The sequence below is a fragment of the Gopherus flavomarginatus genome, chromosome 15, assembly GCF_025201925.1.
Source record: "Gopherus flavomarginatus isolate rGopFla2 chromosome 15, rGopFla2.mat.asm, whole genome shotgun sequence".
Lineage (NCBI taxonomy): Eukaryota > Metazoa > Chordata > Testudines > Testudinidae > Gopherus > Gopherus flavomarginatus.
This window is the reverse complement of record NC_066631.1, coordinates 14,657,742-14,679,908: the sequence shown is the minus strand read 5'-3', so window position 1 is coordinate 14,679,908 and position 22,167 is coordinate 14,657,742. Positions and strand designations below refer to the sequence as shown.

The 22,167-nt window shown below is 41.4% G+C and overlaps 1 protein-coding gene across 2 annotated transcripts in view; it reads left to right on the top strand.

The window, feature by feature from the left end:
- Positions 1–3,480: 3,480 nt before the first annotated feature.
- DGCR2 (DiGeorge syndrome critical region gene 2) overlaps positions 3,481–22,167 on the top strand; it is a 64,009-nt gene continuing 45,322 nt past the window's right edge. Inside the window, exons 1-2 of one of the 2 annotated variants that reach the window (XM_050923991.1) lie at positions 3,481–3,728; positions 19,976–20,008. In XM_050923991.1, coding sequence (XP_050779948.1) covers positions 3,650–3,728; positions 19,976–20,008 — 112 coding nt within the window. In that variant the 5' untranslated portion in view covers positions 3,481–3,649. The remainder of the gene's footprint in view (positions 3,729–19,975; positions 20,009–22,167) is intronic. The other variant, XM_050923992.1, reaches the window with a different exon arrangement.

Sequence of the window (22,167 nt, the reverse complement as noted above, 5' to 3'; positions counted from 1 at the left end):
AAAGATTGGGTTCCTGCCCCAAGGAGTATGCAGTCTGATTACAGATGTGATGCAATGAGTGACAGTAACAAACCAAAGGAGTAGAATGGAATGAAGAAAGAGAACAAACACAGAAAGCTTCATTAGAAACAAGTTAAGGCTGAAAGTGGGTTTGCATGGATTGCAATATTCCACAAAGCAATATTACTTACCTTACAAACATTCCACATCTTTAAACTCCCCAAACATCAGGCTGCCAGTTAGTGAACTTTGAAGTCAATGTTTAGATGATATAATTTTTAAAATGTCTTTTCTGATTTTTCCCTTCAAACATCTCAGAAAAACCCGAAGCAGGGCTGAGACATGGCATGCAAAGTTTCAAGACAATGGTTTATTACGGCAGGGGGGTGGGTCAGTTGTTTGAATAATTAGGCTTACAAAGAGAAACTAGCTTCTGCTTAAGTATTGGGTGGTTATTGCTACTCTATATCAGGATCACATGGTTACTCATTTATAGTGTGCACACATCTTACTGGAAAGAATTAATTCATAATAACCTGCAGAAATTAAAACTCACTCTCCTCTCCCAGCTTTATAGGTTTGCAATTTGTGATACTGCAAGAAGTATTGCTGCTCCTTATCAGCTTTATTACTTTCCAAGATGCTCTGAATTGCATAATTAGTTTCCTGTATATTTTCTTCTTTTCTCCCTCCTGGATGGGCTTTGACACCTGGGATGAACTGTCACTACAGGTATGACAAAACAAACGGATTTATATTATTTTGCTTTGAAATGTAATGCTTTTTGTAATTATTGAGTCTACACATACTGTGAAACTAATGTGTTATGTGGCAGAGTTGGATACTTGATTGCAGTAATAATTGTGAGCATGATTTCTGCGATGCTGAAAAACTCTTTTGGGGAGTTGGCAGTATCAGCCGAGGCACGTAAGAACATGGAGTCACTCACTCCCATATTGTAGCTCAGACAGCATGGCAATGGGCTCCTTAGGAATACCTAGAGAGGTTAGACAGTAATAATATTGTTGCCAGCTGATCAAGTGATAGTTGATTTCAGGGTGTAGCAGCAAGTCAGTATCCATTGAGAGAGAAATTTGGATTGTGGAGTCAGGTATCTTTCCTGTAATTGATTTATTTACAACAAATTCATAAGTGATCATAAAGACTGGACAGGAAACTCCTCAAACCTCAGGTCAGTCCCCACTCGCCAGCAACAGCTGCCTCCATCTCTGTTGATCCACCTCGGAAAACTGTATTCTGCTCCAACTGTCCTGGAACACTCCATTCCCCTACCGTGACCAGACTCTTGCTTGCTCTATCTGGGAGCACCTTAGTCCAATGCCTTAGCCCCAACCTTTTCCATAACAATATTTACCGTGTACATTGTGTCATGAAACCAGCCCTTGGCAAAAGTGGGAACTGTTGTTTCCATTTTGCTGACTGAGAAACTGAGGCCCAGAGAAGTAATGTTGACCTGCCCAAAGTCACATGGTTAGTCATTGGTAGAGTGGAGAATAAAAACCAGATCTCTTGACTCCTGGTCTGGTGCCCTATTCCTTGGCCTCTGGCTTGAGATGTATTGGCGAGGAAGGATGAACTGCTGCTGCCTGTACTTTTCTGTTCTCTAGAGAAAACTTAAATCTCAATGATTGTCAGGTTGGTACCTTTAATCATCACTAACATGAGGACAGATTGTGATTCCCTTACTCAAAGTGATTCATTATTTACTCCATAAGGACTACAGATGGCTTGTAGTGTAAGGTAGCATTCACTGTGAGTGATGGTATCACAAACTGGCCCCTATCTGGAATTAACATTTCAGTGAATTAAATTATTTTTTTAAAATACAATCTTTTGCAAGAAAAAAGTCATACAAGGTGGGACCTTGCTTTTAGATGTGCATTCTTCCAGTCAAGTTATATCTCCCAGCACTGGGGGCTTCCTAGCAGCTGGCTGTGCTCTGTCTTCAGTGCAATTTGTGATTGTCAGTGTTTACAACACAAAGGTAATTCAGGGGATATATGATCAGTAAACTGCACCATGCTGTATTGCAGCAGCTTTAACTCTTTTGTGGGTATTGGAACCACTGCGCAGGGGAGACCTTGCAAAGAGTGTAAATGCCCTCTGGAGTTAGCACATCAGCAGGAATTGCTTGCATGCTGCTGCACAGAGGGAAATGAGGGCTGGCTATGTGAGGGGCAACCACTGCTGCTAGCAGTACCACAACAGATCTTTCTAGCCATTCATGACTTGTACTATGACATAGTAACAAAGGTAGGCAGTGCACTCAGATACCATGGTGATGAGCATGATATAAATGCCTAGATGGAGAGATGAGTTAGACCGTAAGCTCTTCCAGGAAGTCTTGGCGTTGTGTTTGGATAGTGCTTAGCACAAAGGGGCCCTGATCGGGACTACTAGGTGATACTGCAATACAAATAATTATAATAATCAGTCCTTCTCCCTCTTTGGGGCCCAGGGAGTTCCCCAGCACTCCAATGTACTTGGGCTGGATTTGGACCTACAGCAGGGTTACTGACGGATTAACTACGAAATGATTGTTTACCACCTCAAAGCTTACTTCACTGAGTCACTGATCTACTCGAACCTATATTAAAAATCATAATGAAAAAGAAACTACATACTGCCGAGCTGATTTTAAATCAGGTAGCCCAGCAAATGCCTCATGGCCACTAGCTACAATTCTTACTAGCAGATTTTTAGTTTTAGAGGGACTTCCATTGTCCTCCCAGAGATGAGGTGCTGTCTCTCTAATGTCCTGGGACTGACAGCTACCTTTCATTGTCCTTTTAAACTCTATTGTGTACAAAGCATCCCATTTGAGATGTTGGGGGGGGTCTGCACACCACTTCAAAGACCATTGATTTAAAATACTGTAGCGTGGGGAGGACCAGGTTGTCTCTAGTACTGGTGATAGCCAGTCAAAGGTTTGCACTCAATGCAGATTAACTCTGGGATTCTCAGTGTGACGAGGGCAGCCACGGCACCGATAACGATACACACGCCCTCGGTGGAACCAAGTCTCAGTTAGGCATCAGCACGTCTCCTGAAGATGGTTTTGTCCCCAGCCCTCTCCCCGTGGGCAGCGTTAACTGACAGACGCCGATACCGAAGACTGGCGGCAGCTGCTGGTCACTTTCCCAGGCCGTGGCCGTTCCGCCGGGGGTAGCAATGGCTGGCGCGCCAGTGCAGACACGGAGTCCTGCAGCCCCCCGGGGTTGTAACCGCCGGGCCCCCTCCGCGGCCACTCGCCTCACCTTAGCTAGGAGGTGCATATGCAGATCAGCACAACCGAAAGCCCCGCCCCCGGCGCTGATTGGCTGCCGGTCTTTGTTGTGGGGAGGAGGGGCCGGAGGGGGGCTGCGGCCGCCATCTTGTGTGGAGCTGGAGCCGGAGCGAGAGCCAGGCGAGCGGCCCTTGGCGCGCGGAGCCTGTTCCTGCCCGCCTCCTCCCGGCCGGGGTGCCAGGGCGAGCCGGTCCTGCCGCCGCGAGAGCCGCCGGCTTCCAGCGGGGGGGCTCGGTGCGGACGGGGCCCGAGCGGCCCGACGGCGGCTCCTCCTTCCGCTTCCTCCCCCCTCCTTCCCCCGGGTTTATGGTGCTGCGCTGGGGGAGGATGAACGGAGGATAAATGGTGCCCAAAGCGGACAGCGGCACCTTCCTCCTCCTCTTCCTCCTGGTGCTGAGCTTCACCGAGCCGCTGCGGCCAGGTACGGGGGCCGCGAGGGGCCTAGCGGGGGAAAGGTGCGTGAGCGGCTTGCAGTGGGAGAAGGCAGCGAGGCGCCGGGAGGATCACGGTGATGCAATAGGGCCACGAGTGGAAGAAGAGGGCCGGGGAGGGGCGAAGCCGCTTGGAGGGCAGGGGGCGGGCTGTGCAGTGGGGTGTGCTGGCCCTGCCTGCAGAGCAGGTCGGGGTTTGTGGGGTCCAACCTTCTCAGTGGCTGCATGGAGGCGTGTGGTCCTTTTAATGTTCTGCTTGCGGGGAGGAGAAGCATTGCACCCAGGGATGCTTTATTTGTAGTCTCGTAGGGGAGGACTCTGTTGCTCAACGTTTGTTTGCAGGCTCCAGTAGTAAATTTTGTTGATCCTTCCGTTTCCAGGTAGGAGGACGGTGTAGCTGACCTGCTTCTGCCCCTCACTGCATTCAGGAGCTGTTTGCTCCCCTCGTTCCCTTGTCCCATCCAGAACTTCATGTTGTAGTGGACCCTTCGTTAGCCGCAGGGACTTGGATTGCCTTATTTTGCAAAGTGGTTTGTCGTCGTCGTCGTAAATATTCCTGAGACTGTTTAAGTGATTTTTCTTCAAGTTAGTGGTGTTCTCAGTTTTCAGAAAATTTTGTACCTACTGTAGTTACAAATAGAGATGACTTATAAGCCCCAATTGGGTAGTAATAGGTCAGTTTGTATATTGCATTTTGTTTTGTCAGAGGAATTTGGGCTTTGCAGGTAGCTGTAGGAAAACACACTGTGACATTTTGTTTTAATGAGCAAGAATTTAGTTCTAGCTGGAAATCATCTGCTGCATAATAAGACTAAGCAGGCTTTTATAGAAAATTGAACATTGTTAAGGTGGTATTTTTAGAGGAATACATCTGGGTCAAAACTAGTTTGTATTGTATGTGGGTTGCTAATGTGGCCAAGAACTGAGAAAAGTTCAGTTTGCCTCCATCTTGGGGCCTCGGAGCTGATTTGAAATTCAAGTTCTTGATGAGAGAACCCTTGCTGTGTTAAATTGTGCATGCAGATTATACAGCCGTCTTCACTGCTAACTCTTTTTAGTAAATATAAAATAATGTTGGCTGTGATTGAACAAGGGGAAACTTCAGTCACTCAGTTTGTTGGTCAGTTGTCTTGATGAGATTGGCATTATGTGGATTGAGAGTTAATGTTTTATAACCTTTGAAAACTTCAGTAGAAAATATGTAACTGTTAGTGTTGAAAGATCTCCATGTGCTACTGCAATGTGATTCAGTTTCCATACTTTCCTTTCCTACCAAAGTCTCTAAATTCCATTTGATCACTTAAAGGATTCTCTCCTCTTTGACCCCGCAGTCCCCATCCCCTGGTTTCCCAGTTGTTTGGGTAGTGGTTGTATTGAAAATTAGGTCAGCGGCTTTTTTAAATGGAATTTGGTCCTCTGGGGAAGCTAATGATCCAACCAGTGGACCAAATTCAGTGACAAATCCTGGTCATGTGCCACCTGAGGCACGTTACACATATGCTGAGAAGTGACTCATTAAAATATTAATCAAGATATGAAAATTTTGAAAAGTCATTACAGTTTACCTCTTGTAGCTATTGTTTGTCTAAAAGTACAGTCCATTTGTATTCTTGTTCATGGGTGTCATGGCAGGGCTCTCTCATCTCTTAAAAAGTATTAACACTAGAGAGGAGCTGTAGCAAGGCATAGGTTGAGCCAGGACCCTACTGTTGAACATTCAGTTCATTCTAGTCATAATTTGAATCTTCTTGGTTTTGTTTGTTTGCATCATAACTTTGACTTTCAGACAAACTGTTTTATGAAACAGTGATGTTGGGAGACCTCCTTATGACACAGTATTTCCCAAACACGGTTGAAACATAGCTGGATCAAATAGTGTATTCAGTCCCACCAACACAGTTCAGTGCCATGTTGTAACTGGCTTCTCCTGATGAAATTGTTTTTATAGTGCAGTAGGAGCTTGTATTAACATTTCTAGAGTCCTTAGTTTTCTATATAGGCGAATATACTGTTTTAAAACTAACAAATTATCTGACAGATGATTTGATTTATGTTCCGTCTTTTTACTAAGCGTAATAGTCAGCAGAATTGCTACTTATACTCTATAGCGATTCAGACTTTGTGCATACTCTTGCAGGTTGTGAAATTTGACCCTAAACACTGATGGAGTGAGCATCTGATCATTGTAGTCTTTTAGAAATTCATGAAGCAGAGTGATCCATATTGGTTAAGACCATTGAGCCATCTAGTATGACATCACACCTCTCAGTGGCCAATCCCTCATGTTTCTTAGGAAGTTCCTACCTTCATTGCGATATGTTGCACTGTTGCAAGCCTCTTCTTGCATTGGTGCAGTATGTCTACTTCAGGGAGTTTGTGCTGGTGTAACTACACTAGTGAAAACATCCCCAGTGTAGGCAAACCTTAACTTCCCTTGTCTCCTCTTCAGGTCAAATAATCCTAGCTTTTGAAGGCGATAACACAAAGGTTCTCCTAAACCTATAACCGTATCCATTCCCCCCTCTCTGTACTCTGATCTGTTGTTTTGAGGTAATCAAAATCAGATGCAGTATTCCAGATGGAATGTGCCGTTTGTTGAATTTCTTAATTCGATTGTGAATATACCCAAGCACCCTGTTTACTTTGAATGCTAATACTGTGTGGGCAGAAATCTTCATTGAGCTGTCCATGGTGACTCTCACATCTTTTTCTCAAAAAAGCTCACAACTTCAAAGCCTGTCAGTATATACAAGAACTTCAGACTTTTTGCCAGTGTTGTTTTCTTTACGCTTAGTCTTTTAAATTACCATACACAAACAAAACTCAAACTGTAATGGTGTAAATGAAATAATCTTGCTGTATCCCACTTGTATTGGATCTGATGACTCCAGAGATGCAGACTGGAAAAGACTTAACTCACTTAAGTGAAAGGTGTGTACGAAGTTCACTTCATATTGCCTTAAAATCAAAGGTGTTGGAGGCACAGTGCTTTTATTGGAAACCAATAACAGGCTAGGAGATGCATGTTCTGGGGCCAGGTCCATCTTTATTAGGGTGGTGGTGGTGGCAGTTCTGGAAAGGCTTTGGAATGCTGAGGATTTCAGTCTTCCCAACAATGCTTCTCCTGTCATTTTCTGAAGGCTCCTGTGTTGCAGCAACTGTCCCATTGATTTAGGAAGGATGGCTGCAGCTTACGTAAGACTGTTCTCAAATAACCAAAAGGGTGGTTACAGAGCAGTATGACATTTCCTACCTTGGGCAGAAGGTGCTGCTTGCATAACTCAGTGCATTCTAATCACGCAGCTCTGTATTCTGTTGTGTTAATTCTAGACTTGCCTTGTGCCCCTGTTGTTGCTATAGAATATTTAAAAAATAGAGACTAATAACTTTCTTTATTTTCTCCAAGCCCTCACAAGTACATAATCTTTTTAAAGCAACCTCACAGAAAATAGTTTGAAGGGACCTACATCTTGCATCTGGTGTGTTTTTGGTTTTTGCAAGTTAGTACTAAGAGCCAAGCCAATTAGAAGAAGCATCAATGATGCTATCTTCCTGGGGTTGTTTATGAATTTATTTTAGGCTATTGTGGTCACCCATGACTTCATCAGGCACTTCTAAAGCACTAGACCAGGGTTAGGCAACCTATGGCATGGTTGCCGAAGGCGCCATGCGAGCTGATTTTCAGTGGCACTCATACTGCCCGGGTCCTGCCCACAGGTTCAGGGAGCTCTGCATTCTAATTTAGTTTTAAATGAAGCTTCTTAAACATTTTAAAAACTTTATTTACTTTACATACATACAATTGTTTAGTTATATATTATAGACTTATAGAAAGAGACCATCTAAAAAATGTTAAAATGTATTACTGGCACGTGAAACCTTAAATTAGGGTGGATAAATGAAGACTCGGCACACCAGTTCAGAAAGGTTGTCGACACCTGCACTAGACATTAGGCCTATACTTAGACACTTGGGAGGTTTTCAAAGGCAAAAGGCAGTTGGGTGCCTAACTGCCATCAAAATTCCATGGGAGTTTGGCACGTAATGGTACCTTTTGAGACTTAGTTATTTTGTTGTACATTTAAAAATATCTAAAATATTAGGTATAAGGCACTGATTAAGTATTCAAGGGGCATTACTTTTTTTTGCTCCGGACAATACTTGCATTATTGGCTGTGTATTTTTAAAAGCCAAGGATGTGGACTTTGAAGTATAAAATATCAGAATAGTACATTTATTAGGACTGTAAAACGATTTTAAAAAGTCACAATTAATCACAGTTTTAATTGCACTGTTAAACAGTAATAGAATACCAATTTAAATGTATTATAAATATTTTTGTATATTTTTCTGCATTTTCAAATATATTGATTTCAATTCCAACATAATGCAAAGTGTACAATACTCACCATTATTTTTATTACAAATATTTACACTGTAAAAATGATAAAATAGTATTTTTTGATTCACCTTATACAAGTACTGTAGTGCAGTCTCTTTATCATGGAAGTGCAAGTGATGAATGTAAAATTTTTTTACATGGCTGCACTCAAAAACAAAACTATGTAAAACTTTAGAGCCTACAAGCTGAAACATGAAGGGGCATACAAATGTTTAGTGTATCTGATATGTAAATACCTTGCAGTGCCAGCTACAACAGTGTCATGCGGATGCCTGTTCTCATTTTCAGGTGACATAGATAAAAGCCGGCAGCATTATCTTCTGTAAATGTAAACAAACTTGTTTGTCTTAGCGATTGGCTGAACAAGAAGTAAGAATGAGTGGACTATCTAGAAGAAATAATTTAATGTTAAAATCTTATGTGACTGAGCTAATTAGCATTAGTTACAAGACTTGCCAGTGCAGGTAATTTTAATTAAAATTTGATTTCAATCTTATCGTTAGCTGAGAGGTTAAGATTTTGATTTACTTTGATGCAGGCTTACTGCAGGTGGGTGAGTGTTGCGCTACGGTTTGCCTTATGCATATACTGACGCATGACATGCATTTAAATCACCGAGAGTTTAATTGTCATCCTCTCCCATGTCCCAAACAGTTCTATAGGTCTTAACATCACTTTTATAATTTTACATTTTTGTATTTAATGTACTATGACATTTTAGTGTTAGATATGAAATACAGAATTGATCTTTCTTAGATGAAGAAAGCTAATCACAAGACATGTTAAAATTGTTTATGAATGATCATCCATATTTGTGTTTTGTTTAGAAAAAGTGCACTTTTTTGGCTGAATGGTTTTTACCCTCTCTTTTTTTTTCCAGTTGAATTAAATACGTTCTTCAGATACTAGCCAATCACAAAATCTGCCTGAGGAAGGATTCCTTGGTTTTACTCTGTTTTAGGGAGGCCTCATTGCTAAAAGCAGCATTTCTCAAACTGGGGGTCCCGTTCCCAAAGGGGGTTGCAAGGCTATTGTATGGAGGTCATGAGATCACAAAAAATATTCCTGGAGAGAATGGGAAAGAGGTGCAGCATAGAGGCGATATATGGGGTCAAGTGCCCCCCCCCATTTACCTGCTTGTGGGGAGGGAGAGGTGCTCTGTCCTCCTCACCCTGTACTTGTCCCTTGGCATGCTCAGCCCCTGTCCCTGGCAGCTGGGGCTGGGTGGGGCGTGGAGGGGACAGGACCAGCTGCTTCTCACATTGGCTGCTCTGGGTCACTGCTCTGTGCAGTGCAGCAGCTGCCTGAGAGAGCCCAGTTGGTACGGCGGTCCACCTTGCTTCCAGCTTGGGCCCGGCTGCCGAGGACAGAGGTTGAGCAAGCCAGAGGTCCCTCTCCACCGGCATGTTTCTGGCCTGCTTGGCCACAGTCTCCAGCAGCTGGGGGAGGGGTGAGGGAGTTGGCCGCCACCAGGCTCTCGCAGGCAGCTACTGCACCGCACAGAGCAGTGACCCAGGGATGTAAATAACATGTAAAAACAATAATCATGTAACTGATTAAAATTCTGTTGGTTACCCGGTTCAGCATACCCCCAGGGAACTAGGGGTGCTGCAGCACCCCCACGTATTATGTGGGGATCCCTGTCATGTATCCCAGCGGGCCCGGGTGCGGATCCTGACAACCAGGATGGACTCTGGCAACCTGGAGGCTGATCAGAGCACAGTGATGCAACACCTTGTCCACACTGGCGCCGTGGCACTCCAGCGGGGGCTCAGCAAACGTTATTCCACTTTCTGAGGTGGAGTACCAGCAGCGCTGTAGCCTTGGAGTCGGTGTGCTGTACGTGCCTTGCCAGTGTGGATGGGTAGTGAGTTAGGGCACCCAGGCCTCTTTTATTGCTCTGTAACTGGCAAGTGTAGCCAAGCCCTAAATTTGATATGAAAGATGGAGAAACCTTTACCTAGGTCCCCGCTCAGTGTATGGAAAAAGTATATAGTGTAAGACTTGAATTAGCAAATCGATTCTCTGGAATTAATCTTGTCCTTTTCTTGGTTTTGATCTTTATTTGTAATGCAAGAGTTGTAACTAGCTCTAGAATCTGTCTTAATGAGTAATGCCTCTTAACTTTTGAGCTCTTTCTAATATGAATTGGATAGTATCTTGTAACTTAATCAAAGAAGTTTGTTATCCTGATAGATGATTATAGCTGACTTTTTCTACCGAGTTTATTAATTATAGCAAAACTTCTATGTGTATGCTTATCCAATAGAAAATTGTCTGTTTCATTTATCTTCTCGTTATGGGATACAGAATATAGAAATAGCTCAGTGGCAGGTATATTCAATAATAAATAAATAATTCACTGAAAATTAGTGTTTATAAAGTGAATTGGAGTGTTCATGAAAAGTGCAAGATTGACAGCCCCAGAGAAGGAAGTATCAAATGCTCTAAAGTAGAGCATGCCTCTCTCCTAATCTAGAAAGACCACCTCTGCTAGTGAGGTTTGTTGAGATTCAATGCTAACCATGCTTTGCTCTCTGAGATTGTCTACAAGAGAACCAACTGTGGTGGTAGGTTTTTTTTTTAGCATAGACACTTATTTACTGAGAAGTGAACTAAGCCCCTGACTAATTAGTCTCTTGGAGTAACTACTGGATTATAACTCTGTTGCTAAAACCCTGGGCTGAAGTTTAACCTGCAACCTAGAAATGGTACACTCTGTGATCTCCCAAGCCAGCAATTCCAGAGACTCCAATGTCTAGGGTGACATTTTAACCTATTGTCTCTTAATTAAAAAATCAGTCTGCTAATCCTCTATGGGGTAACAGTATTTTAATGATATTTGTTAATTGTATGGAACTTTTGAGAAAATGAGCTAATATTGTAGAACAGGACAGCATACAGGACTTGATGCCCATTAGCACAGATTTTTTTTTTCCCACTCTGGTCACCCTGACACCCTCCGTTCCATTCAGGTCACAGTTGTCATGTTTATTGTTTATGGTACTTAAATGAAACATTAATCTGTTTCCTAATTTTTTTTTTTTTTTAAATATTGACTTACTGCTTGGTCATACAGCAGAACAAAATATTCAGTGAATAGGTTCAGTTAATTTTACTGGCTTTTATTCCTTAGTACTTGACCATTTGTAGAGATGGTTGACCATTGCAAAGTGTGTTTAATAAAATATTCAGTCAATACTGATGGAATTAGTCAAAATTTATTCATCAGATGCTATTTGACTGCATTTACTACATCTCTCACTTTTCTGTGCCTTGGCTTCCCTATTTCAGTCCACGGCTGTGTCTTTTTTTTTTTTTCCTTCTCTATACTGGATCACAGTATGTCTTCTCCTGAGTTGTCATCTACACTCATGTGCGCTTCCTCCTTGCCATGGTCAACCATGCCTTCCTGTCCATGAGATAGGACTACTGTATGCACTCTACATTAGGCTACACCTTAAAATCATTTGGGAAGTAAAGCTACTGAAAAAGGCATCTACGTTAAGTGGTGTTTCTCTCTGAATGCACATCAATTCCATGGTCTGTACTGGCTGACACTGGTTTTTGGATGGAGTTTAAGGTGTTCTTTTTGAATTCTAAAACCCTGAATGTTTTGGGTTTCACCAACCTTAAGGTATGTCCCTGAAGTGATTGTGGCTTGTATAGAACATGCCAGACTACCGGTATCAAAGAAGCTATGGTAAGCGCTTAGCTTCTTGAGTAATTACCAGGCCTTCTGGACTGGCTTGTACAGCCTTCACTGAATTCAGTGCGGCTGCAACTTCACTGCTACTGGTACCTGAGCTAATTAGCTTAAAATGCTAGCGTGGGTATGTCTAGGTGATCTGTAGTCACGTACTCTGATTGCCGTGTAGACAAACCAGTAGAGACCACCTTGGGTGATCCCACAGTTGCAGTCATCTGAGGTGCGTGAGTTAGAGGGTCTTTGGTTTAAATTAGAAGGAGCTACAGATGGGTGTTCATGGTAAGGGATACTTGACCCTGGAACTCGCCTCTTCTCCTTGTTCTGCCAGAGCCTGGATCTGATGACTTTCAGAGCTTAGTGCAAGACACTGCTGTTCTTGTGACTTTTTATAGGATTGGAGGGTTTTGAGAATGGTGTTAGGCAGGTGGCTAGAATGAGCCTCTGTTGGCATTGAGTCGGTGTAGTTCTGTAGGTTTGGATTTCCTCTCATCTAAGATGAATATGCCTTGTCTAGGCTAGAATAAAAGCTGTGTGTGTGTTTGCCAGCATGTTCTAGCTAAGATGATCTAACAGTAGATAAATCACACTGCTGCTAACACCTGCTTAGCTGGTTGAGTGTAAGGACTTTTAGAACATTTTGGTTGGAATATTAGCTAACACATAATTTTTTCATATTCTAGGACAGGTATTAGCACAACTAAGTTATAGGCCGTTATTTTTCTACTGTGAACATCTTACCTAATGATATCTTATGAGTTTTCCTTTCCACTGTCATTTAGAGTTGCAAAGTGCATTAGCTCTGTGATCTTTAGCTTATTAATTTATCTGCTTAGCTGTGCAGGTCTTGGAGAATGATTTGGGCTATATTTCAAAGGTACTAGTTAGTCACTAAATACAGTAGCAGAACAGAAATGTTCTCTGTAATATCAGAGGTTGGAAAATATTGCTGGAAATTTATTGAAGACAAAGATAGGGGTGCTGCTGCAGCAATACTCAGACAAGCCTACTTGGGACTCTGGGGATGTACTCAAGCAGTTACTCCATGCTGCTGTGGTTTCACTGCTATTGCATTTGAAGCTAACTAGATCGAATCTAGCTCTCATATGTCTACAGATGCTGCAGTCACACCTGGGATTGCAATGTAGGCATACTCAGTAAGAAGCATTGCCCCCTGCCTCTGGTGGTATCTGGGAAAGAGTAGGACACTAGGATTTCTGTGCTGCCACTTAGACCTGACTGAGGGGGCTTATACTCTTGTCAGTCTCTGGATAATAGGTGTTTTAATTTGAATCCGCTAAAGGAGGCAGCTCCTTTTTCCAAATTCAGAACCTTCTGGTTGCTTTAAGAGTTATGTTTCCATAATTCTATCCCTTCCCATAGTCTCTCTTAAGTTTTCCTTCCCTGTGAATAACACCAATGTCTTATGTGCTCATAACATTACCAAGCATCAGCAGAACTACACTAACACGATTCTAACAGCTTCATTTTTATTCATGTGGCTCTGAACTTAACCTCACTAGTCTTAAATTCACTTTTCTGTTGCTTGATAGACCTGTGTGCAGCAACAGTCGTACTGGACCTTTCTTCAGACTCAGGAAGATAACATTGCATCCAGTTCTTGGTTCTTTGCAATCTTACAAGCAAGAAAGCTTTTAGTCTGTGTGTATTTGTTTGTTTTTGAAGAATGAAGGCTTAAACTCTAAAGCAGTGGTTATCAGACTTTCTTTTTCACCATTGGAAATTGCTGAGGATCTTGGTGGACCATTTAATCTTTCCAAATGTTGTTTGTACTGTTAGCTAACTATTGTTAACGTGCTCTGGATAAAAGTGCTATATAAAAAAATTGATTAATTATTAAACTTTTTTGTTCTACAAATAAAAGCACACAACTCATATTTTAATATCCGTAGCCTTACCTTTCTAATGCAATGGATGTGCCCTCTCCCCCCCACCGCAGCAGCCCCTGAGTTGAGGCTGGGAAGGAGGGCAGTCTCTCCCCCACCGCAGCAGCCACAGAGTTGAGGCTGGGAAGGAGAGAAGTCTCTCTCTCACCGTGGCAGCCCTGGAGCTGGGGAAAGTCACCTCTTTCTCTGGCCACCGCAGCCCTGCATGTCCCAAATTTCCCACTCCCCCTCTTGTCACCCCCTCCCACTTACCCCCTATTCTCCCAAAGGCCACCACCTCACCTTACATGTGCGTCTTCTCCAGGGTCCAGGCACCTAATTAGTGGAGCCACGCCTGCACGGCTCCACTAATTAGGTGGGTGGCCCTTCATTCTTTCATGTGTGGCCACCCAGGCACGCATCTTAGAGGGAACTATCCGCTGACCACCTGGATGGAACTTGTCCGCAGATCACAGTTTGAGAACGTCTGCTCTAAATAAATTGGTAGCTTAAATCTCTGAGCAAGCCAGGGCAAAATTTCTGCATGCTATTGACATGGATTTTTTTTCAGACCCTGTTATAAATTGTCAGCCCTCTGTATCTTTTTTCACGAAGCGTAACACGACTATAATAACAAATTATTTAACATTTATAGTGAGGTAGTGCCTACAAACCATAAAGATTAGGCTAGCACAAACATAATGAGTAATAGGCCTTGCCTCAAAGAAGCTTGGCATTAAGTTGATTGTTGCATAATGTGGGGCCTGGTAGACTTTTGTATAGATTTCTATATACTTAATGCAGGGATCAGCAGCTTTTGGCATGTGGCCTGCCAGGGTAAGCACCCTGGCTGGCCAGGCCAGTTTGTTTACCTGCCATGTCTGCAGGTTTGGCCGATCGTGGATTCCACCGTCCGCAGTTTGCCGCTCTAGGCCAATGGGGGCTGCAGGAAGCGGTGCGGGATGAGGGATGTGCTGGCCACTGCCCCCCATTGGCCTGGAATGGCGAACCACGGCCAGTGGGAGCCGCAATTGGCCGAACCTGCGGACGTGGCAGGTAAACAAACTGGCCCAGCTGGGCCACGTGCCAAAGGTTGTCAATCCCCTAACTTAATGGATATGGCATCTTTAAAAGACCAGCCAATTATATTGGTGGTTTCAAACACATAACCTTTAAAACTTCTTATTACTATATTTCATAGGTCTACACAGGATTCTAATATCTGGAACTCTTATTTGTGTTAGCTGCATTTATTCTATGGAAGAATAAAGTGAGTGGCTTGAATAATCTGGATATATGTAGTTGTAACTAATATTGACTACATTCCTATCATGTTAGGGCTTAATTTAAACAGTGGAATGCTATTCAGAGCATGAACCATTTGCTACAATTTCTGTCATGTATTGGATCAGCTAGCTTGTAAAGGAAATAATACTCGCTTTCATATATACAGAGTCAAAATAAAATGTTTCTGTGTAACTTAGTTTTTGACCCTGCTTTCAAGTGTTCTAGAACTTTCCTGCTAAGCCTTTTATGGGTGTGTGTGTGTGTGTGTGTGTAACAAGTATTATGAAAAATTAGAACAACAAATTATTTTTCTTTAGTGTAACCAGCATTTGAATGTTTCTGATATATGTATGTGCAGTTATATTGTGGTATACATCCTTTAGATCAGAGGCTTTGAACCTTTTTTCATTTGTGGACCCATAAAAGAAAGTTGAATGGAGGTGTGGACCCCTTTGGAAATCTTAGACACAGTCAGTGGAACCCCAGGGGTCTGCAGACCACAGGTTGAAAACCACTGTTTTAGGTGCAGGTTTAATACTGTTTGGGATCTTGTAAGAGAATACCTTATACAATTTATACCTGCTTAGTATTAGAATGTCCTTTTGGCTTTAGAAGTTGGGAACAGTTTTAGTGGTTTAAACTGATGAGTCCATAGAGTAGATTTGAAATGCCTGCTTTCACTTATCATTTGACTTCTGGGCTAGTTCATGTCATGATTGAGGAAGATATTTATTTGTGCTTAACCTTAAACTCTTGAGTAGTCCTGTTAAATTCATTTGGGCTTCTCATATGCTTCAGGTCTGGGCATGTGCTCCAATACTTGCTAAAAGCTTTTTAATTTGTGCCTGTCTTTTTTTTTTTTTATTTTTGTTTGTTTTTTTCGTACCCCCCACCCCCCCGACTAGAAACATCCTTTCCCTTGAGGAAACAAATGGGTTGCTCACCCATATTCCTAATAAACTCTGAAAGCATTGTTTAATATTGTCTGATAACTCTTAGTAATCCTGGGCTGCTTTGTTAGTTCACATGATGGAATTTTGTAAATCATGTTTCATTTGAATGTACTCCATATTTCCTTAATCTCAGAGTTTTACACAAGTGCTATTCATCTAATATTTTGGAATTAAGTTTTCCATTTCTTTAGAGGCAATTTCTCAAAGATCTATACAGTAGTAGTGCTCTTTTCTGACTAGTTATTGTATTCTTTTGTGGAGTCTGTATGCTTCTGTTGAAATTATTCTTTACCTAGCAAAAATGACTAAGTACTATCAGCTTTCGCTTCTAGATGGTTATAGGTAAAAGTTTGACTGCATCTGAAGTGCACTGGATTGACCCTTAAAATAGACTTGAGTGGTTAGGGGAAAAAATGGACTCTCTTGCAGTGCATGTCTTGTACGTATGCCAATTGTGAACGTACTGCAAACAATCAGTAAAATAGGATGTTTTGGTGCCCTCTGATGGGTAGTCTATAGCTCTCTACTTTCTCTGGCCGTCTTTCAGAGGTATTTGCAACAAACAGCTTTTGTGGAAAACTCTGTCAGAAATTGAGGAAAAGTTTGTGTCCCTGTGCCCAATTAATCCCTGTTTGTCATGCTGAGGCCTGATGGTATCAACATAGGGTCCAGAATAACCTTGAGGGGACCGGGTTAGTGGAGAGCTAGTGTTTAATTTGTCCCAGACGGTGCAAGTAGTTCCCCCGAATTGAAGAGGCAGAGGCGAGAGTCTGTCCTCAAAACTTTTTGTTCTCTGCCTGTCTGTTCTGAATGACCCCTTCCTACTGGAAACAATTAAAAAAGATCTAAAAGTGTGTGTGTGTTGATCTGAGACTTTATAGCACTCATGTATATAGTGTATCATTCTTTAAAGGGAAATTACCAGAGGGCTGCAAGACAATTCTGCCTACTGATTACTAGTGCATTTCTGAAATGGAGTATACTGAAGCCTATCTGTAAAGGTAGACTGATTTAAATCACTGACTTTAATCATGATTTAAGTAATATATTGTAATCTTCTTATGCATTCTTACATTTTAGGTATTTTCCTAAAAAGAGGTTGATTATCATTGGTCGGCAATCATTAAAATACAATTTGGAAAAAAACCCAACTCTTTATGCTAAGTTTGGTACTGTTTGCTAACCAAGAGGCTAAACTATATATACACACTTATTTCAGCAATTATATAGCTTAAGTTTTTTAATGTTAGACGGTGGTGAATGACATATTTCTTATTTGCTAGATTAATTTTTTTACTCATGAGTTGTCAACCACTTGCACTCAAATGGGAGTTGGAATCTATAAAAAAATGCAAAAAACCCATCATATTAGAATTGTTTTTTAAAATCTATCTTAAATGTGCTGGCTACATTTTAAAAAAAAGTTTATCAAAATGTTTCGTGTTTTTAAAAGTGATTTTTTTTTTAAGAAGAGGAAGTATAATCCGTAGTTAATGAATTGAACTAATTGTTTCTGATCACCATGTCCAAGATTCTTAGAACTCATCCTCTCATATCTCATTTTTATTCATAGATTGGAAGATTTTCTGATTTGTTTCCCAGTAGATTTTTCAACTTTAAGTGAACTAGTCATGAGGTCTTTAAACCATGATTTGAGGACTTCAGTAACTCAGACATAGGGTAGGGGTTTGTTACAGGGATGGGTGGGTGAGATTCTGTGTCCTGCGTTGTTCAGGAGGTCAGACTAGATGATGATAATGGTCGCTTCTGACCTTAAAGTCTGAATCTATGAACTGAGCTAGTTAAATAAACTGAAATTAAGAGAACTCTTTCTATACCTGCGAAAGAGGCTACTGCTGTCAAAAGCTGGTGTAGTACGTCAGCAAACTCTGGCTCAAAGTGTTTGGCCGTGACTTCCACCAGTTCAGGGTTTGACTTTCTTTATAAGTTCAGCAGTTAACATTAAATGAAATGGTAAATTAAACACACAAATTTCAATTCTAATTATTATAGTAACTTTTATAAAGACCTAAACTTATAATTTCAAAATTATAAATTTTATTTAAATCAAATCCTACTTAAATGAAAATATCTATTTTTATCCACCCTGCTGTTTCATCTATATTGTCATTTGGATTGTACAAGAAAAAAAATCATACTTTTAACAGCATTCCTTATTGGATAAAATTTCCAACTTCTTGAGGATGCCAGTGCTCTTGTATTCCTTCACTGAGGGTATGTCTACACTATGAAATTAGGTCGAATTTATAGAAGTCAGTTTTTTTAGAAATCGATTTTATACTGTCGATTGTATGTGTCCCCATTAAGACCATTAACTCAGCGGAGTATGTCCACAGTACCGAGGCTAGGTTTGACTGAAGAGCATGTAGATTTAACTGTGACAAGTTATCAGTAGAATTGTTAGCATTCTTTTCAAATGTATGTGTTAGGTCATATGCAGAATACATATAGAAATACAAAGTACCACTTATGTATGCATGGCACTTGCTTTTAAACTTCTGTAAACAAGATGTATGTACTATGTAATGGCTATGATTTTCAAAAGTTATTTGGTGACTTTGTGTGTATTAATATGTAATCCTTAGCCAAATTATTGGCTAAGAATAATATTTGAGTGAGCACATGCTTAGTTCCTATTGATGTTAATGAGAGCTAATCATAGACTTGAAGTTAAGCATGTGCTCAAGTGCTATGCTGAATCGGAGCTGAAGCATCTGCACACCTTGTTTCAATTGAGAGCCAGCTGGAGTCTTCAGACCAGTATGGTGAATGTTGCATCTCTTTTAAAAGTGATAGTGCTTCAAGCTCTTCTTTTTCTGAGCTGGTAACTTTGCTAGATTTCAGTATGATGCAAATTTTAAAATAATTTTTATAAGGTTTTGAAAACTGAATTATCTATGTATTTATCACATACCTTTTTGAGTCATGTGGCCTCTGGTATTTTTTAGTGGAGGCATAATTTATGACTTGATTAAAAGGAAGTCATTGGCCAAACTTAGATACCGAGTTGAGTTTGGATGAAACTGATCTCAAAAGGCAGTCTGGTAGGCGAGGGAGAATTGAGATATTAACTTCAGAGAAACATTCTTGTAGATAAACAGCTTTCTGGCCTACAAGGGATCCATACTTCTGAAGCTGAAAAAGTAAGAGTGCTGATGTAAACTGGTGGAATAACTTGGCAGAAAGTCCTAGAAGGATTCTTCTGCAAGGGATAGTGATTATAATTAGTAAAATAATGTAATATTAGGGAGTATACACTTCCTAGACTGTGTACAATGGAAGGGGGAAGATGAGCTGGAGTTAAGTACTTCTTCACTGAAGAGCAGATAGTGCTCCTGCCATTCAAACAACTTAAAATACATACGAACTAAACTGGAAAATACAAGTTACTTGCTTTGGGATTTAAAGTAACTGATTCTAGTTAGCTCAACGTGGTGGTGTTGAGAATTGTGCTTAAGGATGTGACCTTTTAATGTTCAGTCTTCCGTCTACTAAGAATAATGTAGGGAAATGTCCTACATAGTGCAGAAGAGTCAAATCAGGCGATACAAAGGCCTCTTGGGGATCAAAATATGTACTTGTAACTGAGGAAAGGTGTTAATTTACTGTATGACATTTGTGAAACTGTACCAGGTTTTGGATTAAACAAAATGACATTTTTATTGTCCATGAATTCCAAGAACTTGCTAATGTTAAACTGTGACCCAGTTCCTGCTATAAGTTCTTTCCTCTCACATAAAGACCTAGATTTCAGAGAAATGAGGTACTTGTGATTGGATTACATACACTGGATCCTAAATTTTCTACTGTGTGTCATTGACTTGAAAAGTAGTACTTGGTCGAGGGAGATACAAATTTCCTGCCATCTTGTGTAAATTATATTGTTTTAACTTACTGACAGTTTTATCCTTTATTTCTGGTATTTAATCAATTACGTTTCCAACTGTTTTGTAAGTTTTTTCTTTTAAATTTCAAATTACAGGTTCACGACTAGCTCTGGCAAGACTTCTTTCAGGTGAGTGTCTCGTCTGGACAGATTACATTACTTAATGCATTGACCCAAGAGGCTGTCTCTTCTTGGACTCATTAAGCTTTTGAAGTTTAATATTGGGTTCTATGTTTTCCTTTTATAACTGACTTGAAAACTAAATATTCCAAATTCATTTTTTTTTCCATTTCCGATCTACCTCACCTCTCATGCTTACCCCATTGGTCATCTCTCAGCTATTGACAAACTGTTGCTGTTCCAGAAAATGTACTACCATAGCTGATGAGCACTGATATTGTCTAAAGGACAGAGTTTGTTCTATTTAGAAGTATGCTGATGAATTGAAAAGCTATAGTGGTAATTGATAGGGAGGAAATGTGGCTTTGTAGTAAGTATGGAACTGGTAGCCAGGACTCATTGGTTCTGTTTCCAGCTGTTGCTGACTTGAACTCTGACCTTGGTGTTGCCAGATTTGCCCATTACTTAGGGTTACTCTTCTGGGGTGGGAGGTGTTTCTGTAATTCTATCAATGTACTACTTGTGTTCTCATACAGAGCTCTACTTCTCCCTTCTGCAAGTTTCCTCCCAATGGAGCAATCCTGCAGGACCTCGGTTCCCTAGGGCTAGGTTTTTCCAGCCACAGAATCAGATGAATACACACGCACACATTAACAGAGCGCGTCTGAGAGGACCGGGTTAATCAGCACTCCTGAGCTGACTCCTAATATGTCCTTGGACTCAGCAGGCTGGGTCGAGCAGCACTTCCAAGCGGCCACCCTCATATGCCCCAGGTTCAGCACATCCCTATCCTCACTTTCATATTATAATTCTTCTGGTAGTAGGGTGACCAGATGTCCCGATTTTATAGGGACGGTCCCGATTTTTGGGTCTTTTACTTGTATAGGCTCCTATTACCCCCCAATACCTCCTGTCCCGATTTTTCACCTTTGCTGTCTGATCACCCTATCTGGTAGTAACCCACTTGATGAGCAAACCCCACCGGATTTTTGGGCACTGCAGGGATCTTTAGCTTAGTTATGAGGAGTGTTGCTGCAGAGCGAACAGGGAAGCCAAAAAACACCTACGAGGGACGGCGGGGGAGGAGAGAGGGAGAAGCAACTAGCTTAACCATGAAAGTTATTTATTGCAGTTAATAACAATACATGAGGAGCCAAACAAACACAATAGTTATAATATTAAATAAAACTTAAATTTGATTATAAAAGTCAGGTTTAGAAAACTCAACTGTAACTGTTCACAGAAGTCCAGGTCAGAAGGCTATACCTAGAGAGAGGGAGAGAGCTGGGTTCTCACCAGTTTGTGAATCTTGAATTGATCAGGGTTTCCAGGTGGTGGTGGTAGATAAGGGTTCAGAGTGCTGGAGAGAGTCAGAGCCCCCAGCACGATCAGTCAGGAGAAGATGAAATCCCAGTGGAACTGATGCAGATTTTGGATCCAGACATCAGAGCACTTACTTTAGCAGGGGTGGGGGCTTTTGTAGGGGAAAAAAACAGTGGTTCAAGGAAGAACACTAGATTTGTGGGTAAACTGATGTCTCAAGGGAGTATACCAAAGTTGTTTTTTTCAGGCTAGACAATAGGAACTACTCATTCCTGGCTATGGGCGGTGTTCCTTCAAGGGAGGTCACCATGCAATTAGTCAGCTTCACTATTTTGGATACCAGTAAAGGATTTATTGCTAGAATTGGTCTGATAACTACTGAGCTGGGTGTGTGCAGGCATGGGTTCATGGTTGGACTAGATGATCTCCTGAGGTCCCTTCCAACCCTTTTGATCTATGATTATAACATCTGGAGCAGAGATTCCCCATCATGCACTGGTTCCCTGCTTTTCTGGTCCCCTAGTCCAGTGCGGTTCTTGCTTTGGAATCTCCGTTCTCCATTCTGTATGCTGTGGAACCTCCATGTCCCATCTTCGATGCAAATGAAGCTAGGAGAGTTTCCTTAGTTCTGTCACTCTGGTCTGGAGGGTTTTAGGTGTCTCTTCCGCTGCCTTTTCATTGTTTTTTGTAAGTTTTTCTTCTGATTGGCTTTGGTTCAAGCAGAGGCTGGGGCAGTGGGACGTCTTTTGTGAGTCAGACAGGCTGGGTATTGTACTTTGGTTCCCCCAAGACCACAGAGCTGATTGGGCAATATATTTAGCCTATGTTACCTTTCTTTTCTTCAG